Source organism: Dendrobates tinctorius, unplaced genomic scaffold (genome assembly GCF_039654945.1).
Source record: "Dendrobates tinctorius isolate UK_male_01 unplaced genomic scaffold, ASM3965494v1 ptg000326l, whole genome shotgun sequence".
NCBI lineage: Eukaryota > Metazoa > Chordata > Amphibia > Anura > Dendrobatidae > Dendrobates > Dendrobates tinctorius.
Window position 1 is genome coordinate 932,699 of NW_027361993.1, and position 25,607 is coordinate 958,305.

Below are 25,607 nucleotides of genomic sequence, written 5' to 3' on the forward strand. Positions count from 1 at the left end.
TACAAAAAGGCGTTATGCATGGAGGATAAAAGGCACAGCATTCCAAGAAAAACACTTGCTACCCACAGTAAAATTTGGTGGAGGTTCCATCATGCTTTGGGGCTGTGTGGCCAATGCCGGCACCGGGAATCTTGTTAAAGTTGAGGGTCGCATGGATTCAACTCAGTATCAGCAGATTCTTGACAATAATGTGCAAGAATCAGTGACGAAGTTCAAGTTACGCAGGGGATGGATATTTCAGCAAGACAATGATCCAAAACACCGCTCCAAATCTACTCAGGCATTCATGCAGAGGAACAATTACAATGTTCTGGAATGGCCATCCCAGTTCCCAGACCAGAATATCATTGAACATCTGTGGGATGATTTGAAGCGGGCTGTCCATGCTCGGCGACCATCAAACTTAACTGAACTGGAATTGTTTTGTAAACAGGAATGGTCACAAATACCTTCATCCAGGATTCAGGAACTCATTAATAGCTACAGGAAGCGACTAGAGGCTGTTATTTTTGCAAAAGGAGGATCTACAAAATATTAATGTCACTTTTTTGTTGAGGTGTCCATACTTTTGCACCGCTCAAATTTTGTTTAAATGCAGATTGCACATTTTCTGTTAGTACAATAAACCTCATTTGAATCCAGAAATATAACTGAGTCCATCAGTTATTAGTAGAGTTGAGCGACTTTTGGTTTTTTAGGGTCGCGTTTCGTTTCGTGAAACCCGACTTTTCCAAAAGTCGGGTCGAGCAAGATCGTCCGATTATAGGGAAAAGTCGGGGTCGTACCGAAACACGAAACCCAATGTAAGTCAATGGGGAATAAAAGTCGGCAGTGAGAGGAGGACAGGAAACACACCAACAGTGCCCATTTGAATGCCAAAAGCATCAATTCTTCTTACTTAAGCTTGTCAACCTTAATTAACTTCATAATACAAGTAACGCACTGAAAAATGGGGGTTATTTGGCTACAGTTGTGGGGGGAGGGCTGGCTCCAGGTTTTCATGTGCCCTGGGCGAAAGAGCGCCCCTTTAACACATACCACAACTCATCATGCTCCGATACGGCAGAGAAATAGCGGTATAGTACAATGAAAAATACTTCACTTTTTACATCTCATGACGAGGCCCATCTATTTCTCCATACAGAATCATTGGTCCCATATAATGTTTGAAGCAGTATATGATGAGCTCCACATAATGCTACAGTATATGATGGTCCCCATGGATGAAGCTCCACTGTCTTATGGGCCCAAATAATGCTCCAAACATAATGGGCCCCATTTCTAATGCTCTAGTGTATAATGGGCCCTGTAAATGCTGCTCCAGTGTCTGATGTCCACCTTTGGAATGTTCCAGTGTATGGTGGGCCCCATCTATCATTCTCCAGAGTATAGTGCTCCCCAAAAATTGCTGTCCCAACATTGAAAACAATCAAATAAGTCTCCTCGCTAGGGAATCCCTGTACTTGTCTGGACTCCTCGTCGTCCCCATCTTCCATCTCACTGCACAGTATTTCAACTTTGCAAGTGCTGTGATCCTGAGCAAGCAGGGGGGGCCCACTCGGTGGCGACGGCACTGGCACAGGGCCCCTGATAGTACGGTGGTGTGTCTGATAGCGGGTGGGCCGAACCTGCACTTTCATCTGCAGCTTCCTCTTTGTCACCGTGTAAGATGGAACTGTATATGGGAAGGGTAACCTGAGTTTCATCAGGGTCAGATTCAGGCCGTGTAGCGTGCGAGGGGAATGTAGTGGTCTGGGTCAATGTACCAGCAGATTCATCGAGCAGTGGCTGGGCATCAGTGCACTTGTGTCGCCCCGAGGAGTACGGTCGCCACAGTGGCATTACCTTCTTCCTAGGGAGTGTGATGTCATGCTTGGGAGCAACGAACGATCTCTCTAGCAGGTTAACTGATTGGGCGGCATTATTCCCACGAGTCATGACTAGTGTTGAGCATTCCGATACCGCAAGTATCGGGTATCGGCCGATACTTGCTGTATCGGAATTCCGATACCGACTTCCGATATTTTTTCAATATCGGAAGTCGGCATCGGAATCGGAAGTTCAAAGTTGATTGACAGCCTGACGTCATCATGATGCGCGGTGTGTGCGCATCATGATGCGCCGTCATTTCGGGCCTTCCGGGGGTCTCTGTCGGCCTGCCGGGGGGCTGTGTGGACTGCCCGGGGTCTGTACCGGCCTGCCGGGGGGCTGTGCCGGCCTGCCGGTGGTCTGTGCACCCTGTGGGGGTCTGTACCGGCCTGCCGGGGGGCTGTGCTGATGTCCGGGGGTCTGTGCAAGCATCGTCCGATGGGACTATAAGTCCCATCTGGCGATGCCTGCTACCATGACAGTGATTGACACATTAGCCAATGATGGGACAGTAGTAGTCCCATCATCCGGCTAATGTGTTAAATGTTTAAAAAAAAAAAAAAATACTACATACATACTACATACATACTACATGCATGCTACATACATACTACATGCTACATACATACTACATATATACTACATGCATGCTACATACATACTACATGCTACATACATACTACATATATACTACATGCATGCTACATACATACTGCATGCTACATACATACTACATACATACCACATATATACTACATACATACTACATGCATGCTACATACATACTACATACATACTACATACATACTACATGCATGCTACATACATAACACATATATACTACATGCATGCTACATACATACTACATGCTACATACATACCACATACATACTACATACATACTACATACATACTACATGCATGCTACATACATACTACATGCTACATACATACTACATATATACTACATGCATGCAACTTACATACTACATATATACTACATACATACTACATACATACTACATGCATGCTACATACATACTACATACATACTACATACATACTACATGCATGCTACATACATAACACATATATACTACATGCATGCTACATACATACTACATGCTACATACATACCACATACATACTACATACATACTACATGCATGCTACATACATAACACATATATACTACATGCATGCTACATACATACTACATGCTACATACATACCACATACATACTACATACATACTACATACATACTACATGCATGCTACATACATACTACATGCTACATACATACTACATATATACTACATGCATGCTACATACATACTACATGCTACATACATACTACATATATACTACATACATACTACATGCATGCTACATACATACTACATGCTACATACATACCACATACATACTACATACATACTACATGCTACATGCTACATACATACTACATATATACTACATGCATGCTACATACATACTGCATGCTACATGCATGCTACATACATACTACATACATACTACATGCTACATACATACCACATATATACTACATACATACTACATACAATACATTCATACAATACATACATAGACATACAGTACATATAACATAGAGTAACATACTTACCAATACTTGTCACATTGTTCCCCGAAGCCATTGTCTTTTACGGAATAAATATTAACATAACAAACCACAAAAATACTCACCCACGATCCGAAGCAGTCCACGAGTGTGTCCCACGACGATCTTGGGTAGAGAACTGCAGCATCAGCTGATGCTGCCGTTCTCTACGGGCTGCAGGAATCCAATGACGGAAGGTAGGTATCCTTCCGCACTGTATTCCTCCGCCACTTAAAAAAAAAAAGTCCCTAGTCTCACTTTATGCCATTGCTGTGTGGGAGGAATACAGTGCGGAAGGATACCTACCTTCCGTCATTGGATTCCTGCAGCCCGTAGAGAACGGCAGCATCAGCTGATGCTGCAGTTCTCTACCCAAGATCGTCGTGGGACACACTCGTGGACTGCTTCGGATCGTGGGTGAGTATTTTTGTGGCTTGTTATGTTAATATTTATTCCGTAAAAGACAATGGCTTCGGGGAACAATGTGACAAGTATTGGTAAGCATGTTACTCTATGTTATATGTACTGTATGTCTATGTATGTATTGCATGAATGTATTGTATGTAGCATGTATGTAGTATATATGTGGTGTATGTATGTAGCATGTAGCATGCATGTAGTATGTATGTAGTATATATGTGGTATGTATGTAGCATGTAGTATGTATGTAGCATGCATGTAGTATGTATGTAGTATGTATGTAGCATGCATGTAGTATATATGTAGTATGTATGTAGCATGTAGTATGTATGTAGCATGCATGTAGTATATATGTAGTATGTATGTAGCATGTAGTATGTATGTAGCATGCATGTAGTATGTATGTAGTATGTATGTGGTATGTATGTAGCATGTAGCATGCATGTAGTATGTATGTAGTATATATGTGGTATGTATGTAGCATGTAGTATGTATGTAGCATGCAGTATGTATGTAGCATGCATGTAGTATATATGTAGTATGTATGTAGCATATATGTAGTATGTATGTAGCATGTAGTATGTATGTAGCATGCAGTATGTATGTAGCATGCATGTAGTATATATGTAGCATATATGTAGTATGTATGTAGCATGTAGTATATATGTAGTATGTATGTTGCATGCATGTAGTATATATGTAGTATGTATGTTGCATGTAGTATATATGTAGTATGCATGTTGCATGCATGTAGTATATATATAGTATGTATGTTGCATGTAGTATATATGTAGTATGAATGTAGCATGTATGTAGTATGTAGTATGAATGTAGCATGTATGTAGCATGTAATTTTTTTTTTTTTTTTTACATTCAACACATTAGTCGGATGATGGGACTACTACTGTCCCATCATTGGCTAATGTGTCAATCACTGTCATGGTAGCAGGCATCGCCCGATGGGACTTGTAGTCCCATCGGACGATGCCTGCACAGACCCCCGAAGCCTGCACAGACCACCGGCAGGCCGGCACAGCCCACCGGAGCCTGCACAGACCACCGGCAGGCCGGCACATCCCCCCGGCAGGCCGGCACAGCCCACCGGAGCCTGCACAGACCACCGGCAGGCCGGCACAGCCCCCCGGCAGGCCGGCACAGCCCACCGGAGCCTGCACAGACCACCGGCAGGCCGGCACAGCCCCCCGGCAGGCCGGCACAGCCCCCCGGAGCCTGCACAGCCCCCCCGGCAGGCCGGCACAGACCACCGGAGCCTGCACAGACCCCCTGGCAGGCCGGCACAGCCCCCCGAAGGCCCGTACAGACCCCAGAGAGGCTGTACAAGGCAAAAACAGGGTTTTTCTTATTCCGATACCGGAAGTCCCATAGACTTGAATGGGACTTCCGGTATCGGAATCGGCGATACCGATACTTTTTTTTAAGATCGGCCGATCCATTCCGATCCGATACTTTGAAGTATCGGACGGTATCGCTCAACTCTAGTCATGACCCTCCAAACAGCGTTCATGAAGGCAAAGTGTTTGTTTTACGTGGGCAGTATGGTTGCAAAGCTGAACCTTAAAGGAATGTCCAGAAGGGCACCACCAGGAGTGGAGCCTACGGTTAAATTCGACTCCACCTGGGAAACCTCAACCATGCCAGCTACAGAACAGGTGCACACATTGCAAGCTTAATTACGTTAACGAACGAGACTCCGTCATGCCCCGCGGTCCGAGTCCGGCTTACTAGAGGGACACGTGAGGCTCTGGCACATGAGATTGGCCAATAACTGGTGTGTCATGCCCTTACATGTCCGTGGCTGCATGTGCGCTACACTGAAAAGGCCAGCGTTTGTCGCTTACAGGTGCAGATAACCCGCTGAACAACGTTAGTGATGGGGATCACTGATGACAATTATTACCCGCGAACAATGATTTCCCAGTAAGTGCAGGTCAACCGCAGTTCCGGAATTAGGCCTAACCGTCATTCCTGAAAAAATGAAAAACTTACGTATGCAAACCACAGGTGCTGTAGCTTTCTTAACAGCTCGCCAGCCGTTCTCAGGCCCAGTATGGATTACACGTGATTGCACAAAGGTGAGAAAGGGTACCGTATCCTCAGATAACATGTATGGATAGCGTACACATTCAAAATATATGTCTATACATCAGGAGGCAGGCTCAGACGGTGTTAGGCCCAGCATGGATTGCACGTGATTGCACAAAGGTTAGAAAGGGTACTGTATCCCCAGATAACATGTATGGATAGCGTACACATTCAAAATATATGTCTATACATCAGGAGGCAGGCTCAGACGGTGTTAGGCCCAGTATGGATTGCACGTGATTGCACAAAGGTTAGAAAGGGTACCGTATCCCCAGATAACATGTATGGATAGCGTACACATTCAAAATATATGTCTATACATCAGGAGGCAGGCTCAGACGGTGTTAGGCCCAGTATGGATTGCACGTGATTGCACAAAGGTTAGAAAGGGTACCGTATGCCCAGATAACATGTATGGATAGCGTACACATTCAAAATATATGTCTATACATCAGGAGGCAGGCTCAGACGGTGTTAGGCCCAGTATGGCTTGCACGTGATTGCACAAAGGTGAGAAAGGGTACCTTATCCCCGGATAACATGTATGGATAGCGTACACATTCAAAAGATATGTCTATGCATCAGGAGGCAGGCTCAGACGGTGTTAGGCCCAGTATGGATTGCACGTGATTGCACAAAGGTTAGAAAGGGTACCGTATCCCCAGATAACATGTATGGATAGCGTACACATTCAAAATATATGTCTATACATCAGGAGGCAGGCTCAGACGGTGTTAGGCCCAGTATGGATTGCACGTGATTGCACAAAGGTTAGAAAGGGTACCGTATCCCCAGATAACATGTATGGATATCGTACACATTCAAAATATATGTCTATACATCAGGAGGCAGGCTCAAACGGTGTCAGGCACAGTATGGATTTGACAGCCCAGACTACACAGCGGAGGAGCAGGGAGAGGTAAAGATTGCAAATGCTGGGGCCCTGCCCAAGCAAGGGGGGCCCACTCGTGGGCGTCGGTACTGGCACTGGGCCCCTCATAGTACGGCGGTGTGTCTGACGGCGGGTGTGCACCACCACCGTCAGAGACACTTGATTGCACTATGAGGGACCCTGTGCCAGTGCCCGCGCCCAAGAGTCGGCCTACCCACCTGTCCAGGGCAACGGCACTCGCATGGTGTCGTGCGCTAGGTGGTGACCCCGGCCATGGGGGGGAGGCAGCACAGTTAGGGAGTTTTAGAAAGTGGCATATGTTGATGTTGGACATTCAGCTGATGCAAAAGGTGAAATAGGTCAAGTCCCAGGAAGAGGTGGACCAAAGCAAGCCATTTTTCTGTCACCCTATGTGTCATCAGGGGAAGGAGGGACAAAATCCTTGGAAACCCATGCGTGGTTCATTTTAATGAAGGTTAGATCATCCACATTTTGGGTTGACAGACGGGTCCTTTTTTCTGTCAGGATTGATCCAGCTGCACTGAAGACTCTTTCCGATAGCACACTTGCAACTGGGCAAGCGAGCTCCTGTAAGGCATATTGTGCCAATTCAGGCCAGGTTTCCAGTTTAGCGGCCCAATAGTCAAAGGGGAATGACCTGTGTGGGAGAACATCGATATGGGAGGAAAAGTAGTTTGTAACCATAGTTGACAACTGCTGTCTCCTGTCACTTTCCATCGATGCAGTATTACCAGTTGTGTGAGCGGTACTTGAAAAATCAGTCCACAACATTGTCATGAAACCCCTGTCTCCAACGCCACTTCTGCTGTGTGCACCACGAACACCTCTGCCAAGCTGACCCCGGCCCGTACGGCTCGTGTGAGAACCATCACCGCTGCTGTGTGCTGGTAATGTCTCAAGCAACCGATTTACCAGAGTTGCTTGTTTATTAGCCAATATTAGGTCAAGGTTCTCCTGTGGCATGATGTTTTGTAATTTGCCTTTATAGCGTGGATCCAGGATGCTGGCCAACCAGTAGTCGTCATCGTTCATCATTTTGGCAATGCGGGGGTCCTTTTTTAGGATCTACAAGGCATAATCTGACATGTGGGCCAATGTTCCCGGTGTCAATGATGCACTGCGAGTGCTGGTTGGAGGAGCACTTTCTGTCAAATCCACATCCCTCCAGTCACGCACAAACCCTGTACCAGACCTTGCCACGCCAACATTTTCACTTGCCCCACGAGATGCATCCTCCTCCCCTAAGTAATCATCCCCATCATCCTCCTCCTCCTCCTCCTCCTCTTCTTCCTCCACCTCGTCCAGGAGAGGTCCCTGAGCAGACAATGGCTGAATGTCATCAAGGATTCCCTCCTCCTCTTCCTCCTCATCAACATTGGCTGCAGAAGCCTGCTCCTTAAGGTGCGTCAAAGTTTGCATGAGCAGACGCATAAGTGGGATGCTCATGCTTAGGATGGCGTCGTCTGCGCTTACCAGCCGTGTGCATTCCTCAAAACACTGAAGGACTTTACAGAGGTCTTTCAGCTTCAACCACTGCACACCTGTCAACTCCATGTCTGCTCTCAAAGTGCCTGGCCGTGTATCCTCCCACAAATGCATTATGGCCTGCCTCTGCTCGCACAGCTGCTCCACCATGTGCAGGGTGGAGTTCCACCTTGTTGCAATGTCGATAATGAGGCGGTGGTTGGGAAGGTGGAGCAATCGCTGCAGCTTCTGCATACGAACGGAGTGTACAGGCGACCGGCGGATGTGCGCGCACAGTCTTCGCACCTTCTGGAGCAGGGCTGTTAACTCCAGATAATTTTTGAGGAAGCACTGCACCACCAGGTTCAAAGTGTGAGCCAAGCAAGGTATGTGGCTGAGTTTTGAAAGGGCTATGGCTGCCACAAAATTACGGCCGTTATCACTAACTACCTTGCCTGCCTCAAGATGTACACTGCCCAGCCATGACTCAGTTTGTCGCTTCAAGTACTCGGCCAGCACCTCGGCGGTGTGTCTGTCGCCCAAACACATCATCTGCAACACAGCCTGCTGACGCTTTCCACTAGCTGCTCGATAGGGGGACACCTCGTGTGCAACAGTGGCAGCTGCAGATGGAGTGCTCGTACGACTGCGCTCTGTGGATGAGCTTTCGCTTCTGGAGGAGGAGGAGGAGGGTCGAACGCCTACAGACAACTGTTTCCTATACCGTGGGCTAGGCAGCACTGTCCCACCACCGCTGTCCCCTGTGGACCCTGCATCCACCACATTAACCCAGTGCGCAGTGATGGACACGTAACGGCCCTGGTCATGCCGACTGGACCATGCATCAGTTGTGAGGTGCACCTTTCCGCTCACTGACTGCTTGAGTGCATGGACAATGCGGTCTTTCACATGATGGTGGAGGGCTGGGATGGCTTTGCGAGAGAAGAAGTGGCGACTGGGTAGGTCATAGCGTGGTACTGCATAGGCCATGAGTTCGCAGAAAGCTGCGCTTTCCACCAACCGAAAGGGCATCATCTCAAAACGAGATTAGTTTGGCAATGTGGTCGTTCAAACCCAGTGTACGCGGATGAGAGACTGAGTACTTTCTTGACCTACTCATAGTGTCTGGGAGGGTGAGCTGGACTTGAGAGCTGCATATGGTGGAAGTAGCGGTGGACAGGGCGGACTGAGAGAGGGTTGATGATGGTGATGGAGTTGGTGTTCTTTCTGATGGCCTAGAATCAGTCTTTCATTGATATAACAGTGGGATTCCCTGACTGCTGTGGCCTTGCAACGACACCTCAACATTTGATGCTGTGCTAACCGGTGGGCTTACAGTGGGGGAAACAATGTAGCGTTGCTGACTACCTTCGTTGTGATCAGTTGCACATGTGGCACTTGAGGTTTGGTGTTGTGTCCACGCTTGCAAGTGCATGGTGTTTAAATGTCTAAGCATGCAACTGGTATTCAAATTTTTCAGATTTTTCCCTCGGCTAAAGGTCTTTGCGCACTTCTTACAGATAACCTTGGCCTGATCATGAGGATTTTGTTCAAAAAAGTGCCACACTGCACTCTTCCTACTTTGGCAGACATTTTGCGGCCTAGCACGCTGTGATCTTTTGACCCTCTGGACAAGCTGTCCAGCAACTCTTTTGATTTTTGGAACCTGTCTTTGGAGTGCTCCAGGCCTGCCAGATAACAGCTGTTGCGATGTCGATGTCTGCTGTGGATGCTCCTCATCTGAGCTATTGGAAGCAGCACCCTCTTCCCCCAATGGATGCCAATCTGGGTCAACAACTGGGTCATCCATCACCTCCTCTTCAATGTCATGTGCACCTTCCTCTGTGTCACCGTGTATGGTGGTATAGTGTGCGGGAAGGGGCACCTGAGTCTCATCAGGGTCAGAATCTGCCTCAGTACACTGCGAGGACAATGTAGTGCTCTGAGTGAATGTACCAGCAGAATCATCCATCAGCGGCTGTGCATCAGTGCACTCCATGTCAGATTCATCTTGGCCTGGGTAATTCACCATTTGACTTGATAATCCAGGCATGGTATGTGAAAACAGCTCCATGGAGTAATCAGTAGTATGGCCTGCGTCATCCTTCAATCTTGGTTGGGGTGAAGGACACAAGGAAAGGTGTGGTTCATGAACATGAGCCTCCAATGACGACTCAGTGCTTTTACTTTTTTCAACTGAAGAAGAGGAGGCGATAGAGCTGGAGGCTGAGTCAGCAATGTAAGACAAAACTTTTTCCTGATGCTCTGGCTTTAAAAGCGCTTTGCCAACTCCTAGAAAACTAAGCCTTCGAAGCCTTATGGAGCCAGACGATGACGCAGGCTCAACACCTCCTGCATTCGGTCCTATTTTGCTCTTGCCACTACCATCAGATCCACCACCAACACCATCATTACCAGCTGGCAACCCCCGCCCAATTCCACGGCCTCTTCCACCAGCCTTCCTCATTTTTGGTAGAAATGTAGACAAAATCCAACAAACTATATAGTAATGTAAAACAAGGTACAAGGTGTCTATAGGACAGGGGAGATTTTGAATTTCTGCTCACACTAGTGGACACTGGACACTTTTGGATTGTGTGAGGCCCACTGAATATCTGAGCGCTATGTCACAGGCTCGATGGCACAGCTGTAACCAAAGTGACTAGAGGATAAGTGAGATTTTCAATTTCTGCAGACACTTGTGGACACTGGACACTTTTGGATTGTGTGAGGCCCACTGAATATCTGAGCGCTATGTCGCAGGCTCGATGGCACAGCTGTGACCAAAGTGACTAGAGGATAAGTGAGATTTTGAATTTCTGCAGACACTTGTGGACACTGGACACTTTTGGATTGTGTGAGGCCCACTGAATATCTGAGCGCTATGTCACAGGCTCGATGGCACAGCTGTGACCAAAGTGACTAGAGGATAAGTGAGATTTTGAATTTCTGCTCACACTAGTGGACACTGGACACTTTTGGATTGTGTGAGGCCCACTGAATATCTGAGCGCTATGTCACAGGCTCGATGGCACAGCTGTGACCAAAGTGACTAGAGGATAAGTGAGATTTTGAATTTCTGCAAGACACTTGTGGACACTGGACACTTTTGGATTGTGTGAGGCCCACTGAATATCTGAGCGCTATGTCACAGGCTCGATGGCACAGCTGTGACCAAAGTGACTAGAGGATAAGTGAGATTTTGAATTTCTGCAGACACTTGTGGACACTGGACACTTTTGGATTGTGTGAGGCCCACTGAATATCTGAGCGCTATGTCACAGGCTCGATGGCACAGCTGTGACCAAAGTGACTAGAGGATAAGTGAGATTTTGAATTTCTGCAAGACACTTGTGGACACTGGACACTTTTGGATTGTGTGAGGCCCACTGAATATCTGAGCGCTATGTCACAGGCTCGATGGCACAGCTGTGACCAAAGTGACTAGAGGATAAGTGAGATTTTGAATTTCTGCAGACACTTGTGGACACTGGACACTTTTGGATTGTGTGAGGCCCACTGAATATCTGAGCGCTATGTCACAGGCTCGATGGCACAGCTGTGACCAAAGTGACTAGAGGATAAGTGAGATTTTGAATTTCTGCTCACACTAGTGGACACTGGACACTTTTGGATTGTGTGAGGCCCACTGAATATCTGAGCGCTATGTCACAGGCTCGATGGCACAGCTGTGACCAAAGTGACTAGAGGATAAGTGAGATTTTGAATTTCTGCAGACACTTGTGGACACTGGACACTTTTGGATTGTGTGAGGCCCACTGAATATCTGAGCGCTATGTCACAGGCTCGATGGCACAGCTGTGACCAAAGTGACTAGAGGATAAGTGAGATTTTGAATTTCTGCAGACACTTGTGGACACTGGACACTTTTGGATTGTGTGAGGCCCACTGAATATCTGAGCGCTATGTCACAGGCTCGATGGCACAGCTGTGACCAAAGTGACTAGAGGATAAGTGAGATTTTGAATTTCTGCTCACACTTGTGGACACTGGACACTTTTGGATTGTGTGAGGCCCACTGAATATCTGAGCGCTATGTCACAGACTCGATGGCACAGCTGTGACCAAAGTGACTAGAGGATAAGTGAGATTTTGAATTTCTGCAGACACTTGTGGACACTGGACACTTTTGGATTGTGTGAGGCCCACTGAATATCTGAGCGCTATGTCACAGGCTCGATGGCACAGCTGTGACCAAAGTGACTAGAGGATAAGTGAGATTTTGAATTTCTGCAGACACTGGACACTTTTGGATTGTGTGAGGCTCACTGAATATCTGAGCGCTATGTCACAGGCTCGATGGCACAGCTGTGACCAAAGTGACTAGAGGATAAGGGAGATTTTGAATTTCTGCAGACACTTGTGGACACTGGACACTTTTGGATTGTGTGAGGCCCACTGAATATCACAGCGCTATGTCACAGGCAGAAATTGGCTAGTGTATCACAAATTACAAGGTGTATGTAGAATTGGGCAGAGTACGAATCTCCCTAGAGTGCAGGTCTGTAAGAACGGAACATGTCCTCGACTTATTCTCACAGAGTGACACAGATAGCTTCACTGTGGCTGTGATAACAGCCGTTACACGGTACTGTGTGAGGAGCGTACACCGCTGTATGGTGTGAAAACATGCACGCTCAGTACCTCAGCAGGACAAAAAAAAAAAATTGGGATTGCTTTTAAAAAAGCAGTTTGCAGCTCAGTACCTCAGCAGGACAAAAAAAAAAAATTGGGATTGCTTTTAAAAAAGCAGTTTGCAGAGCAGTGGGTAAACAGCAATGCAGCTGTCAGGAAGCCTTAGAAGGCAGCCCAACAACCAACACCACTGATACACCACAATATAGCCTCCCCTTGCACTGCACACACAGTGACTAGTGTGTTGTACAGGCACAATCGCTAGCAGCAGAAGCAGTTTTTTTTTCTTCTTCCCTGCCTAACACTCTCCCTACAGAATCAGCAGCAACCTCTCCCTATGCTAAGATCGGCAGAAGTAAGATGGCGGTTGGCGTGCACGCCCTTTTATACCCCCTGTGACGCCCACCAAAGCAAGCCAATCACTTGCATGCCCTTCTGAAAGATGGTGGTGACCAGTGCCTATGTCATCACGTTGCCCACAGTGTCCGTGGATCATGATTGGCTGAAAAAGAACGCAAAACAAACTTTTGAAACGCGACTTTGGCGCGTAAGTCGCCGACCTCGTGGCCGACCTCATCCTAGGGTCGGGTTTCGTTTCATGAAACCCGACTTTGCCAAAAGTCGGCGACTTTTGAAATTTTTCGACCCGTTTCGCTCAACTCTAGTTATTAGATATATGAAACTGAAATAGCTGTTGCAAAAAACAAAATTATTATAAAGAAAAAAGGTTAACATTAATTGGGGTGCCTAAACTTAACATATGACTGTATCAATATGGCCCAAATCTATGAAGTCTTCTCAAAAGTTCAGTTTCCTACCATAGAAGGGTCATATGTAACATTTGAGTAGGGCACAACAGATCAAGTATAATTCAAGTAAAAATACATATCCACAGGCTTCTCTATTTGAAAAACATAGATGAACTTTTAATGGAATGAGGATAAATGCAATGTGTTTCATCTTGAGCTTCCTATGTTAGGGTTGGCAGAACGCACCAAATAAGAAATTATAATAACGTGTGTTCGCAACCTGGGGTCCACCATGCGGCTGTGGAGAAACCGCAGCTAGCATAATGGCAGAGCAAGGCTGTGAGAAAACACTTAAAGCACAATGAGATAAATGTCACTCAGTGCACACAGAGCGCAAAGTAACAAGCTCTGTTACACCACAGAGCAATACTTTGAAGCAAAGCTAAAAAGGACTATACCCTGTTAGACTGCACAGGCGTATAGAAAAATACTAATTGGGGTCCCTATAACTCAACCCCCCAGTGAAGACTAAGCTGGTGGTTGACCCTGCTCTGACACATGGTGTGCTTTAGCACGCGTGCCTGAGGAAGCCCGGTGCAGATGCTAAGTTCAAGCGGGAGTTCCCACACTACACTGCCTGTCTAGAAAAACACTTGCAGTGCTATCAGTGGCACACGTGCACACAGGGTGGTAAAGTAGCCACCAACACACCAAACACACATGATACTAGTGCACAGGAGTGTGCCATTGAGAGCTTTTTATACCTTGTTCAAGTCCAGACAGAGAGGACCTTGCCTGTGGAGCAATCTGAAGCTGCCACATCACCAGAGCACCTGACGTCCAAGCACCAATGGGAAGGCACCATATTATATAACTGCTCAGTATGGTGAAATCTGGACTTAGCCTCCAGAGCACAGTGCTGCACTTGTAAGCTAGTATTCACAATAGGCTTAGCTGGAAAGCTAGCAGTAACTACACATGCAGCACGATCCTGGGCAAGGCACTGGGTTTTGAGTCTGTGCTGAACAGTCATTTCAGTGGCCAAGCCTGAATGGGAGACCACTGCACCAGACAAGACTTGAGATCCATCCCATGCAATGGGAGATTCCTGGCACCTAACATCCTACAATGTAACTTTTCATGTTACACAAATACATCAGTATAATACATTATAGGAAATTCAGTTTTTTTTTTTCATGCAATTTGAGAGGAAAAGTTCAATCCACCCCAAGAACCGTTTTCCTGCAGTATGCTGCATATGGCTTTTATCAGGAGTCTGCTCCACTCATAAAGTAATTTATAGCACCAGACAGGAAGCCCCACTGGGTAAAGATTTTATTATCCACAGGATCCTGTGATTCTCACTATTTCTTACCTACAAACAGACTGAACTGCAACACGAAAAAGAGCTACTACAAGAAAAGGCCAACACCTTTATAAGTAAGAGTTCAAGATTATAACAGGTCAAGGATGGAATTCCCAACCTTTGTTACATGGACAGTATAAGTCTTGTGAAGAACATGTGGATTTGACATTGGTGATCACTTATTTGCTCCTTATGAGGAGAATTTAGGGAGTGCAATTGTTTGTTTATCAGGAAAGGAAGATTAAAATGTAAGCTTCACTGGATAAGGAGCTGAAGCAGGAAATTATATGTACTCAATAGAGTATCTATATGACCTCCAGGAGTTGAATACTACAATTAATAAAGGAGGAACTGTGCTTTCCAAGAACCATGTGCCCATCACTGTAGGATGTGCATAGTGTAGACCCCTACTAGTCATTAATTAATATCCTACCCTAGAAATATGCCATATTATGGATGGAAAGTTCCTTCAAAGAAGGCCTGTCAGCAGGATTTTGGATGGTAAAGTAAATACATGGCTATAATGCAGCTTTAATACCGATTACATTGAAACCCTTTTTTGACAAAATCCATGTTCTTGTTCGTCAGTAATTACCTCTGGACGTTATATACTAGTGAGATGCAAGAGCAGAGGGGCTGGAGGCTGCACGAGGTCTTCTCTTCTCCTGCCTGTCTTGGTATTTGCCAGCCCTTCCGCCTGCCTCCAGTCTTTAACTGACAGGTCACTGCCTCCTTTGGCCAAAATCTCCCATAGGTGCCATCATTGCTGAGGGAGGCACCTGTGCAGTAACTTCCACATGATGTATTTTAGCCAAGAAATCAACATGTGCCACCCATGCGAGTGATGGCGCTTGTGTATGTAATTGACTGCAAAGCAGACACTATGTCCACAGCTCTGCAGCCAACAACTGAGCTCAGCATTGACGATACAAGCGGCTCAGAGACGCTTAGCTCACTGATTGCCTGCAGTGCTGCTGATAAGACATCAGCGCTGCTGACTACACCAGACACAGGGAGCAGTAACTGAGACTCATAATCAGACCAGGGAAGAGTGAATAAGGCAGAGTGTTGTGAGTTCATTTTCCCCTTCACTACTGAGGCCCGAGGAGCTCCCTCTTCTGGTGAAGAAAGGTAGTGAGCCTGATTATCAAACACCTGGGCCTGATGATGATGACTGGCTGAGTGGAGTTACTGACTGGATATAAGGCTGCCAATGCCCTTCTGCCCTGCGGGTGATTTCTCTGTGGGATCCTTGGAGACCAGTCTGAATTCCTGCTCTTCTAAAGCTAAGTTTTCTGCTCGGCTTTTTGCATTTGTCCTTTGACTTTGTTTTGCCTTGTTTTTCTGGATTTCTGTCATTCCCTGCTGGGGTGTGCTGAATTCCTTTAGCTCTGTCTTCTGAAAATACCTGAGTGCTGATTTAGTTTTTGAAGCCTAGCTGCTTCAGGGTCTTTTTTCATATCAGCTTGTTGGCTTATGTCTTTGATAGGGTTTTGGCAGATTGCAGACAGCAACCTTCCTTTCCTGTTCTGTGTAGTTAGCTTGGGCCCCATCATTTGCTCAGCCTATCTTTCTATCTGTGTGAGTGTTTTTTCATCTTGCTTTACCATCATTATATGTTGGGGGCTGCCTTTTACTTTGGGGTCTGCTCTGGGGCAGTTTATATTTCCTTTTCTGTCTTTAGGCTATTTATCTCTCCGGCTGTGATCGAGGGGTCTAGGGCATCGTAGGAACCCCCCACGGCTACTGCTAGTTGTGTTGATAGGTTCAGGGGTCTGCAATCTGATAGTTGCCAACTTCTCTGGTTTTCTGGACGTAGCTTCTATTTTTGTGTCTGCCTCCTACGGTGACTCAATCATAACAGAATCACCCGCCATACCGCAGATCCTAGGGTACTCAATAGCAGGAAAGAATTGTAAAAAAAAAAAAAAAAAAAGGTGTGTATATTTTTTCCTCTATATCTCTGAGGCCGTAGGGGGAATTTTTTTTTCTCTCAATGGAGATAAAGCAATTGTCTGATCGTGTGGAGCAGATCGCTGCGGAAGTGCAGGGAATTTCCGCCTACCTTGCTCATTCACATGCTGCTGAACCAAAGATTCCTACACCTGATGTATTTTTTGGGGATCCGTCTAAATTTTTGAATTTCAAAAATAATTGTAAATTATTTTTTGCCTTGAAGTCTAACTCGTCAGGGAGCTCTGCGCAGCAGGTTAAAATTGTCATCTCTTTGCTGCGTGGCGATCCCCAGGATTGGGCGTTTTCTTTGAAACCAGATGATCCTATTCTGACTAATGTGATTAGGGTCAAGATTCTGCAGAATTGTACTGTCAAAAATTCCGAAAGTGGGCAGTACTTACTACCTGGAATGATAATACCTTGGCTGCTCTCTTTCGGAAGGGGTTGTCGGAAGCTGTAAAAGATACTATGGTGGGATTTCCTGTTCCCTCTGGTCTTGACGATTCTATGTCATTAGCCATTCAGGTTGATCGGCGTTTGCGCGAACGCAAAGCTGCACGAGAGGTGTTGCCACCTGTTGAACAAATGTCTGAACCTATGCAATGTGATAGAGTTTTCTCCAGAGAGCAGCGTCAGGAGTTCAGAAGGCGTAATAAGTTGTGTTTTTTCTGTGGAGATGCCTCGCATATTATTTCTGTCTGTCCTAAACGAGAGAAACGCTTTGCACACACGTTTTCTGTTGGTGGTGTTCAACCTAAGTTTCTTCTGGCTATTACTCTGATCTGCTCCCTGTCCACATTTTCCGCCAAGGCTTTTGTGGATTCGGGAGCAGCTCTAAACCTAATGGACTTGGATTTTGCTAAACGTTGTGGATTTCCGATGACACCTTTGCAGACGCCTATCCCTTTGAGGGGGATTGATGCTACTCCTTTGGCTAAAAATAAACCTCAGTTTTGGACCCAGGTGGTAATGCGGGTCGCCCCAGACCATCAAGAAAATTGCAGATTTTTGGTGTTGCATAATCTGCATGATACTATTGTTCTGGGGTTTCCCTGGTTACAAATTCATAATCCAGTTTTGGATTGGAAATCTGTGTCTGTGGTGAGTTGGGGTTGTCGGTGTGCCTTTAGTGAGGCTCCGGTGTTTTCCACCTCTCCTCAGTCGCATGATGTTCCCGATTATTTGGCGGACTTTTATGATGTATTTAGTGAGAATGAGTCTGCGTCTCTGCCTCCTCATAGGAGTTATGACTGTGCAATTGAACTGAGCCCGGGGTGTAAATTTCCCAAGGGTTGGCTCTTCAATTTATCTGTACCCGAGCACGAGGCTATGTGATCCTATATTAAGGAGGCGTTGGAGAAGGGTCATATTAGACCATCCTCGTCACCCTTAGGTGCCGGGTTTTTTTTTGTAGCCAAAAAGGATGGATCATTAAGACCTTGTATTGATTATCGTGCCCTCAACAAAATTACTGTTAAATATCAGTATCCGTTACCCCTGATTTCTGATCTATTCTCCAGAGTTAAAGGTGCTTGCTGGTTTACCAAGCTTGACCTCAGGGGGGCGTATAATCTTATTCACATTAAGCATGGGGATGAATGGAAGACGGCGTTTAATACTCCGGAGGGACATTTTGAGTACCTGGTGATGCCTTTTGGGCTCACTAATGCCCCTTCTGTCTTCCAGTGCTTCATGAATGATATTTTCCGGGATTTTGTCGATAAATTTTTGATTATCTATCTGGATGATATTTTGATCTTCTCCAAGGATTGGGATTCTCATGTGGAACATATTCGGACTGTGTTCCGGATCTTGAGGGAGAATTCCCTGTATGTCAAAGGATCTAAATGCCTTTTTGGAGTACAGAGGATTTCTTTTTTGGGATTTATTTTGTCCCCGTCAACTATTGAAATGGACCCGGCCAAGGTACAGGCCATTTACGATTGGGTTCAGCCCACTTCTTTGAAGGCCCTCCAGAAGTTTTTGGGTTTTGCTAATTTTTATCGGAAATTTATAGCAAAATTTTCTAGTATTGCCAAGCCATTGACTGATTTGACTAAGAAGGGTGCTGATGTGTTAAATTGGTCTCCGGAGGCTGTTTCTTCCTTTCAGGAGCTGAAGTGAAGACTCACCTCCGCCCCAGTTTTGCGGCAACCTGATGTCTCACTTCCGTTCCAGGTAGAGGTGGATGCTTCTGAGATTGGCGCAGGAGCTGTTTTGTCCCAAAAGGATCCTGTAACATCTAAAATGAATCCCTGTGCTTTCTTTTCCCAAAAGTTCTCTCCATCTGAACGTAACTATGATGTGGGGAATCGGGAACTGTTGGCCATGAAATGGGCATTTGAGGAGTGGAGACATTGGTTGGAGGGAGCTAAGCATCAAGTCGTGGTCCTCACTGACCACAAGAATTTGATTTACCTAGAGTCGGCTAAGCACTTGAACCCTAGACAGGCTAGATGGGCCTTGTTTTTTACACGTTTTGATTTTGTGGTCTCTTTTCTTCCTGGAACTAAGAATGTCAAGGCAGATGCCCTCTCTAGGAGCTTCTTTGCTGATTCTCCTGTGGTGACCAAGCCTGCTACCATCTTAGGAGAAGGGGTAGTTCTTTCTGCCATCTCGCCCAATTTGAGACGTGCTCTGGAAGAGTTCCAGGAGGACAAACCTGAGCGTTGTCCCAGTGGAAAGTTGTATGTTCCTGACCAGTGGAAGAAGAGAGTGATGTCTGAAGTTCATTGCTCTGCTTTGGCTGGTCATCCAGGTATTTTTGGTACTAGAGATCTGGTGAGTCGGTCTTTTTGGTGGCCCTCCTTGTCTCGTGATGTCAGGAATTTTGTGCAGTCCTGTGGGACGTGCTCCCGGTCTAAATCGTGTTCTCGCTCTAGTGGGTTGTTGATGCCTTTGCCTGTCCCCAAGAGGCCATGGACTCATATTTCAATGGATTTCATCTCTGATATGCCTGTCTCTCAAAGGATGACTGTTATTTGGGTGATTTGTGATAGGTTCTCTAAGATGGTTCATCTTGTACCACTCCCTAAGTTGCCGTCTTCCTCTGAGTTGGTGCTCCTGTTTTTACAACAGGTGGTTCGCTTGCACGGGATTCCTGAGAACATTGTATCTGACAGAGGAGTCCAGTTTGTGTCTAGATTTTGGAGAACTTTCTGTTCCAAGCTGGGAATTCAGTTATCCTTCTCCTCTGCTTTTCACCCTCAGACCAATGGGCAGACAGAGAGAATAAACCAGACCTTGCAGTCATATTTGAGATGTTTTATTTCTGCTGATCAGGATGATTGGTTTTCATTTTTGCCCTTGGCCGAATTTGCTCTAAATAATAGAGCTAGTTCTGCCACTTTGATGTCACCTTTTTTTTGTAACTTTGGGTTTCATCCTCGATTTTCTTCAGGGCAGGTGGAGCCCTCTGCCTTCCCAGGTGTTGACACTGTGGTGGAGAGAATGCACTAGATCTGGGACCAAGTGGTGGATAAGTTATCTCTCTCCCAGGAAAAGGCCCAGCGGTTTTCCAACCGACATAGGACCATTGGTCCCCAGTTTAAGGTTGGTGATATGGTGTTTAAGCCTAGATTTATTGGACCTTACAAGATTTTGGAGATTATTAATCCGGTCTCTTTTCGTTTGGCTCTTCCTGTCACATTTAAAATCCATAATGTGTTCCATAAATCTTTGTTGAAGAGGTTTGTTGAACCTGTTGTTCCGGGGTGGCACCTCCAGACCCTGTATTGGTTGAAGGTAACATGGAATATGAGATAGAGAAAGTACTGGATTCCCGTCTGGCTAGACGGAGACTCCAGTATTTGGTTAAGTGGAAGGGTTATGGTCAGGAGGATAATTCCTGGGTCTCTGCCTCTGATATTCATGCCAAAAGATTGGTGCGTGCCTTTCATCGGGCTCACCCTGATCGCCCTGGTGGCGTGGTTGAGGGTTCGGTGACCCCTCCTCAAGGGGGAGGTACTGTTGTGAGTTCATTTTCCCCTTCACTACTGAGGCCCGAGGAGCTCCCTCTTCTAGTGAAGAAAGGTAGTGAGCCTGATTATCAAACACCTGGGCCTGATGATGATGACTGGCTGAGTGGAGTTAATGACTGGATATAAGGCTGCCGACGCCCTTCTGCCCTGCGGGTGATTTCTCTGTGGGATCCTTGGAGACCAGTCTGAATTCCTGCTCTTCTAAAGTTTTCTGCTCGGCTTTTTGCATTTGTCCTTTGACTTTGTTTTGCCTTGTTTTTCTGGATTTCTGCCATTCCCTGCTGGGGTGTGCTGAATTCCTTTAGCTCTGTCTTCTGAAAATACCTGAGTGCTGATTTAGTTTTTGAAGCCTAGCTGCTTCAGGGTCTTTTTTCATATCAGCTTGTTGGCTTATGTCTTTGATAGGGTTTTGGCAGATTGCAGACAGCAACATTCCTTTCCTGTTTTGTGTAGTTAGCTTGGGCCCCATCATTTGCTCAGCCTATCTTTCTATCTGTGTGAGTGTTTGTTCATCTTGCTTTACCGTCATTATATGTTGGGGGCTGCCTTTTACTTTGGGGTCTGCTCTGGGGCAGTTTAGATTTCCTTTTCTGTCTTTAGGCTATTTATCTCTCCGGCTGTGATCGAGGGGTCTAGGGCATCGTAGGAACCCCCCACGGCTACTGCTAGTTGTGTTGATAGGTTCAGGGGTCTGCAATCTGATAGTTGCCAACTTCTCTGGTTTTCTGGATGTAGCTTTTATTTTTGTGTCTGCCTCCTACGGTGACTCAATCATAACAGCAGAGTTTGTTTGATTTTTAAGTAAAACTGCAACCGGAAACTTCTTTAAGGTAATTTATGGGTTTTCTTTTTGTTTACTAGACAACTCCACTAAGTTCTAAAGATAATCATTCTACCAATACAAAGAATAGATATAATAGTTTTTATAAAATAAAATATTCCACTCACCCGCTGATAATTTCCACTGTTAAAATAATAATCTCTGGAAGGCATTCCTAGACTGGGCTGGTCGATCTAAAGCAAACAAATATGTTATTAGTATAGGGGTCTTTGTACATAATATGATAATCTAGATTGCACCTAAAAGTCATAGTCATAGTCATCTCTCTTTACTAAAGAGTTTAAAGCAGCGGTGAGCAACATTTTCTGGTCCAAAGGCCACACTGTTGGATTCAATGACCTCAAAGGGCTTCAGCAAAACGTAAAGCAGTATTACCTTCTGAGAGGTTTATGGCAAATCAAAGGTACATTGCCATAATGTCTGTGATAATGTCAGTTTTTATATTTATCTTCCAGAGTTCGACTAGTCCACCAAAGCCTCCGAGGATGCTCTACTAGTTCTAGATGCAGATATAAAAATGAGCCTCTAGAGCAGTGTTTCTCAGCACCAGCCCTCGAGACCCACCAATAGGTCAAATTTTCAGGATTTCCGTAGTATTTCACAGGTGATAATTTCATCACCTGCTCAACTATTATCACCTATGCAATACCAAAGAAAGCCTGAAAACATGACCTGTTGGTGGGTCTTCAGAACTGGAGTTGAGAATCACTGCCCTAGAGTCTATTTTTTGAAAACTCAAAAACTGAATTCTTTGTCCTACTCCTTGAATATACTGCTTGATATGAAATGAACTTGTTTGATGGGCTGATCTTGTGCCTCAGCGCCTCGCTTTTCATGATTCAGACGCCAAGTAATTTGAATCATGCAATTTTAATTTCACCTTTCACTTTTTGCTCACATTCACAATGGTTGTTGTTGTCTAGAAATTGTAACAGAACATCCTTATTGTCACATAACTCTATGAAAGGATACATTAAGCTGCATTCCTCCATTGGGAATATCCAGATGAGTATACTACCAGCTAAATGCCCCCTCCCTACTATAAAAAGTATCCTCACATGGCTGACAGAATGAGCAAAGGGAGAAAGAAGTCACAAGGGGCACAATACAGGCTGTGATGTTCATAACAGATTTTTGGTACAATTTGCTGATTCACTCATTGGTAAAAAGGCCCATGATGAGATACTGTAGTAACTCTATGTACATTTTATGCATCTCTGTACATTGGTCATATGCCTCACATTTTTGTAATTTAACAAAAAATATTTTGAAGAATTTTTGGGTGAAAATTATGGTCTCGGACATTACAGAAACCATGACGTGAAAAATAGAAGAGAAGACTAGCTCACCATGACTGCACTCTATAGTTCTCCGGGTGAACGGTAGCAGCTGATTGTCCAATGTAATGGTAATAGAAAGAGTCCAGCAAAATGAAAAAAAATCCTATTATTTCATAAGTGGGACACACGTAAAAACACCTCCATGTGTCTCAAAGGTGACGCGTTTCGAACACATGTTCTTTCTATAGACCTTTTGGAAATGCGTTGCCTTTGGGAGACACATCAAGATTTTTTTAAGAATCGTGCACTTAAGAAATAAATGGATTATTTGTTTTTACTGTGACAACCGGTGATGCTGGACTCTCTCTATTACCAGAATTCCTTTTGTGTCTTATGTTTTTTCCAGACTTGGTACATTGTCATAAATACAATTATTTCTCTCTGCATATGGCAATGCTTAAAAAGTTCTAGTGATGTTTGTTGCAGCAGTAAAGTATTCTAGAATCCATAAGCTCCGTTCCACTATTTACATGATTTTGTACAGATATATGTGCAAAGGCTGGAGAGCTGGACATTATCTTGTTGGGGATGAGTTCGGTATCACGGGCCCACAACTATAAACCTGTCAACTACACAAGTCAATTAGGAGTCAGTTAGGAGAAGGTGCATCTCCGCTTTGAAAACATGATGAGACAGTTAAACTCATATTTTCTAGGGTTATTAAAAATCTTCAAAGGGTTTTTTTGTATTATGAAAATTCTTAAATGAAGTCTTTACTGAGTGAATTATTTTAATGATGGAAAATTCCTTGGATAATACAAAAAAGTTTTTAAAAAGTTGCATATTTCTTAAAATTCCATAAAGTACATTTTTTATGTAAATTTCTAAAATAAGTGCATGGAGAAGAAGAATAGATGACTGACTAACAATATAAAAAAGTGACCAACTTATCAGCTTAGCTAAGGTCTCCTTGGTTCGTGGATCCAGTAAATCTCATGAATAATGAATCCCAGCTGGTTTCCAAGTCAGTAATGTATTGTTGATGAATTGTTATCCCGCTATCCCAGGAACGGCTAATAATGAACATCTTTATTGTGAAAAATAGTTACAATCCATAGTGAAAAACCATCACAGTGCAAAAAACAGGGGGGAAACAAGGTTAACATGTCTGGTGATGGTTTTCGAACCTCTGAGGTTCTTAATCATAGGCTAATGTCAATTAGTAGCAAACTGTTTCTATACCATTTGTGAGCAAAGAGGAAAGGGTCAAATTGTTAAAGGGAGTTAAAAATATAAAGCAAGAGAACAATTATAATACATGTGCTGAATTAATACATTATATATTTCATGATATGATAATAGCTAACAAATCCCCATTCAATATAGTTACATTAGGTCAGTTCTGAAATTTAAATTTGATGGTGCATGTGAGTCCATGTAAAAAATCCAACCTGCTTTTCTGACTGGTAAAGTACACCACCAAACACATCTCTATTTAGCCTATTACCTATTTCCAACCCAATTACTTTAAATTTGGATAAAACGCTAAAACATATTTCCAAGAAATGTCCGGATAACTCTGATAATGATTGTTTGGAGGCTTTCTCGTGTTGCTTCCTATTGTATGTATTATTTGTTATACTCTTTGCAATTAAAAAGATAGACAACATGTGCTCTGTTACAACTTAAAAATATATTATCATTTAAGTTTTTTCACAGGTACATACAATAGAAGGCAAAGGTTTGGACTCGCTTGTTCAGGCTATAGTTTTTCTTGTTCTTATTGGAATGTGTACATTGCAGAGTCAGACTGGAGGAAGCAAAACCATAAGGATCACATTTTGAAACAAAGACTAAAGAAACACATGAAACAAATCAGAATGTGTTACACCTTAGATTTATCAAAGTTCCCCATTTTACTCTGATGACAGCTTTGCACACTATTGGCATTTTCTCAAGTAGCTTTGTGGCACCCCAGAGTTTGGTTGCCATAGTGACATTCCCTCCCTCTAAGGGCTGATGCCATGCCTGGAGGCAGCAGGGGGGTCCCCATGCCAGGTAACACAGTGTACATGACAATTCCTGCTGCAGGCTAGAAAGGGGAGCTTCCTTATAAATTCTGGCCAGCAGGTGGGGTTAGTGAGTCAGTAAGAAGACAGCTGAGAGAGTAAACAAGAGAGTTGTCATGGAAACAGGAGCAGTTGGAGCTCATGACAAGACAGTTGGAGTTGGTCTGAGGAGATGGAAGGGACAGGAGCAGAGACAAGGGGCTCTGGGGAACTAAAATTGCATATAGCTGACCCCAGAGCGAAGCGCTGATAAAAAGGGATGCCAGAGTCCTTGGCTTGGCAGGAGCTGTACGCCCTGAC

At 44.8% G+C, this 25,607-nt stretch overlaps 1 protein-coding gene across 2 annotated transcripts in view; it reads right to left on the reverse strand.

Moving 5' to 3' along the window:
- MMEL1 (membrane metalloendopeptidase like 1) overlaps positions 1-25,607 on the reverse strand; it is a 742,661-nt gene that overhangs the window by 109,643 nt on the left and 607,411 nt on the right. For both annotated transcript variants that reach the window (XM_073561692.1, XM_073561691.1), the window contains exon 8: positions 22,066-22,131. In XM_073561692.1, the coding sequence (XP_073417793.1) occupies positions 22,066-22,131 (66 nt within the window). The remainder of the gene's footprint in view (positions 1-22,065; positions 22,132-25,607) is intronic.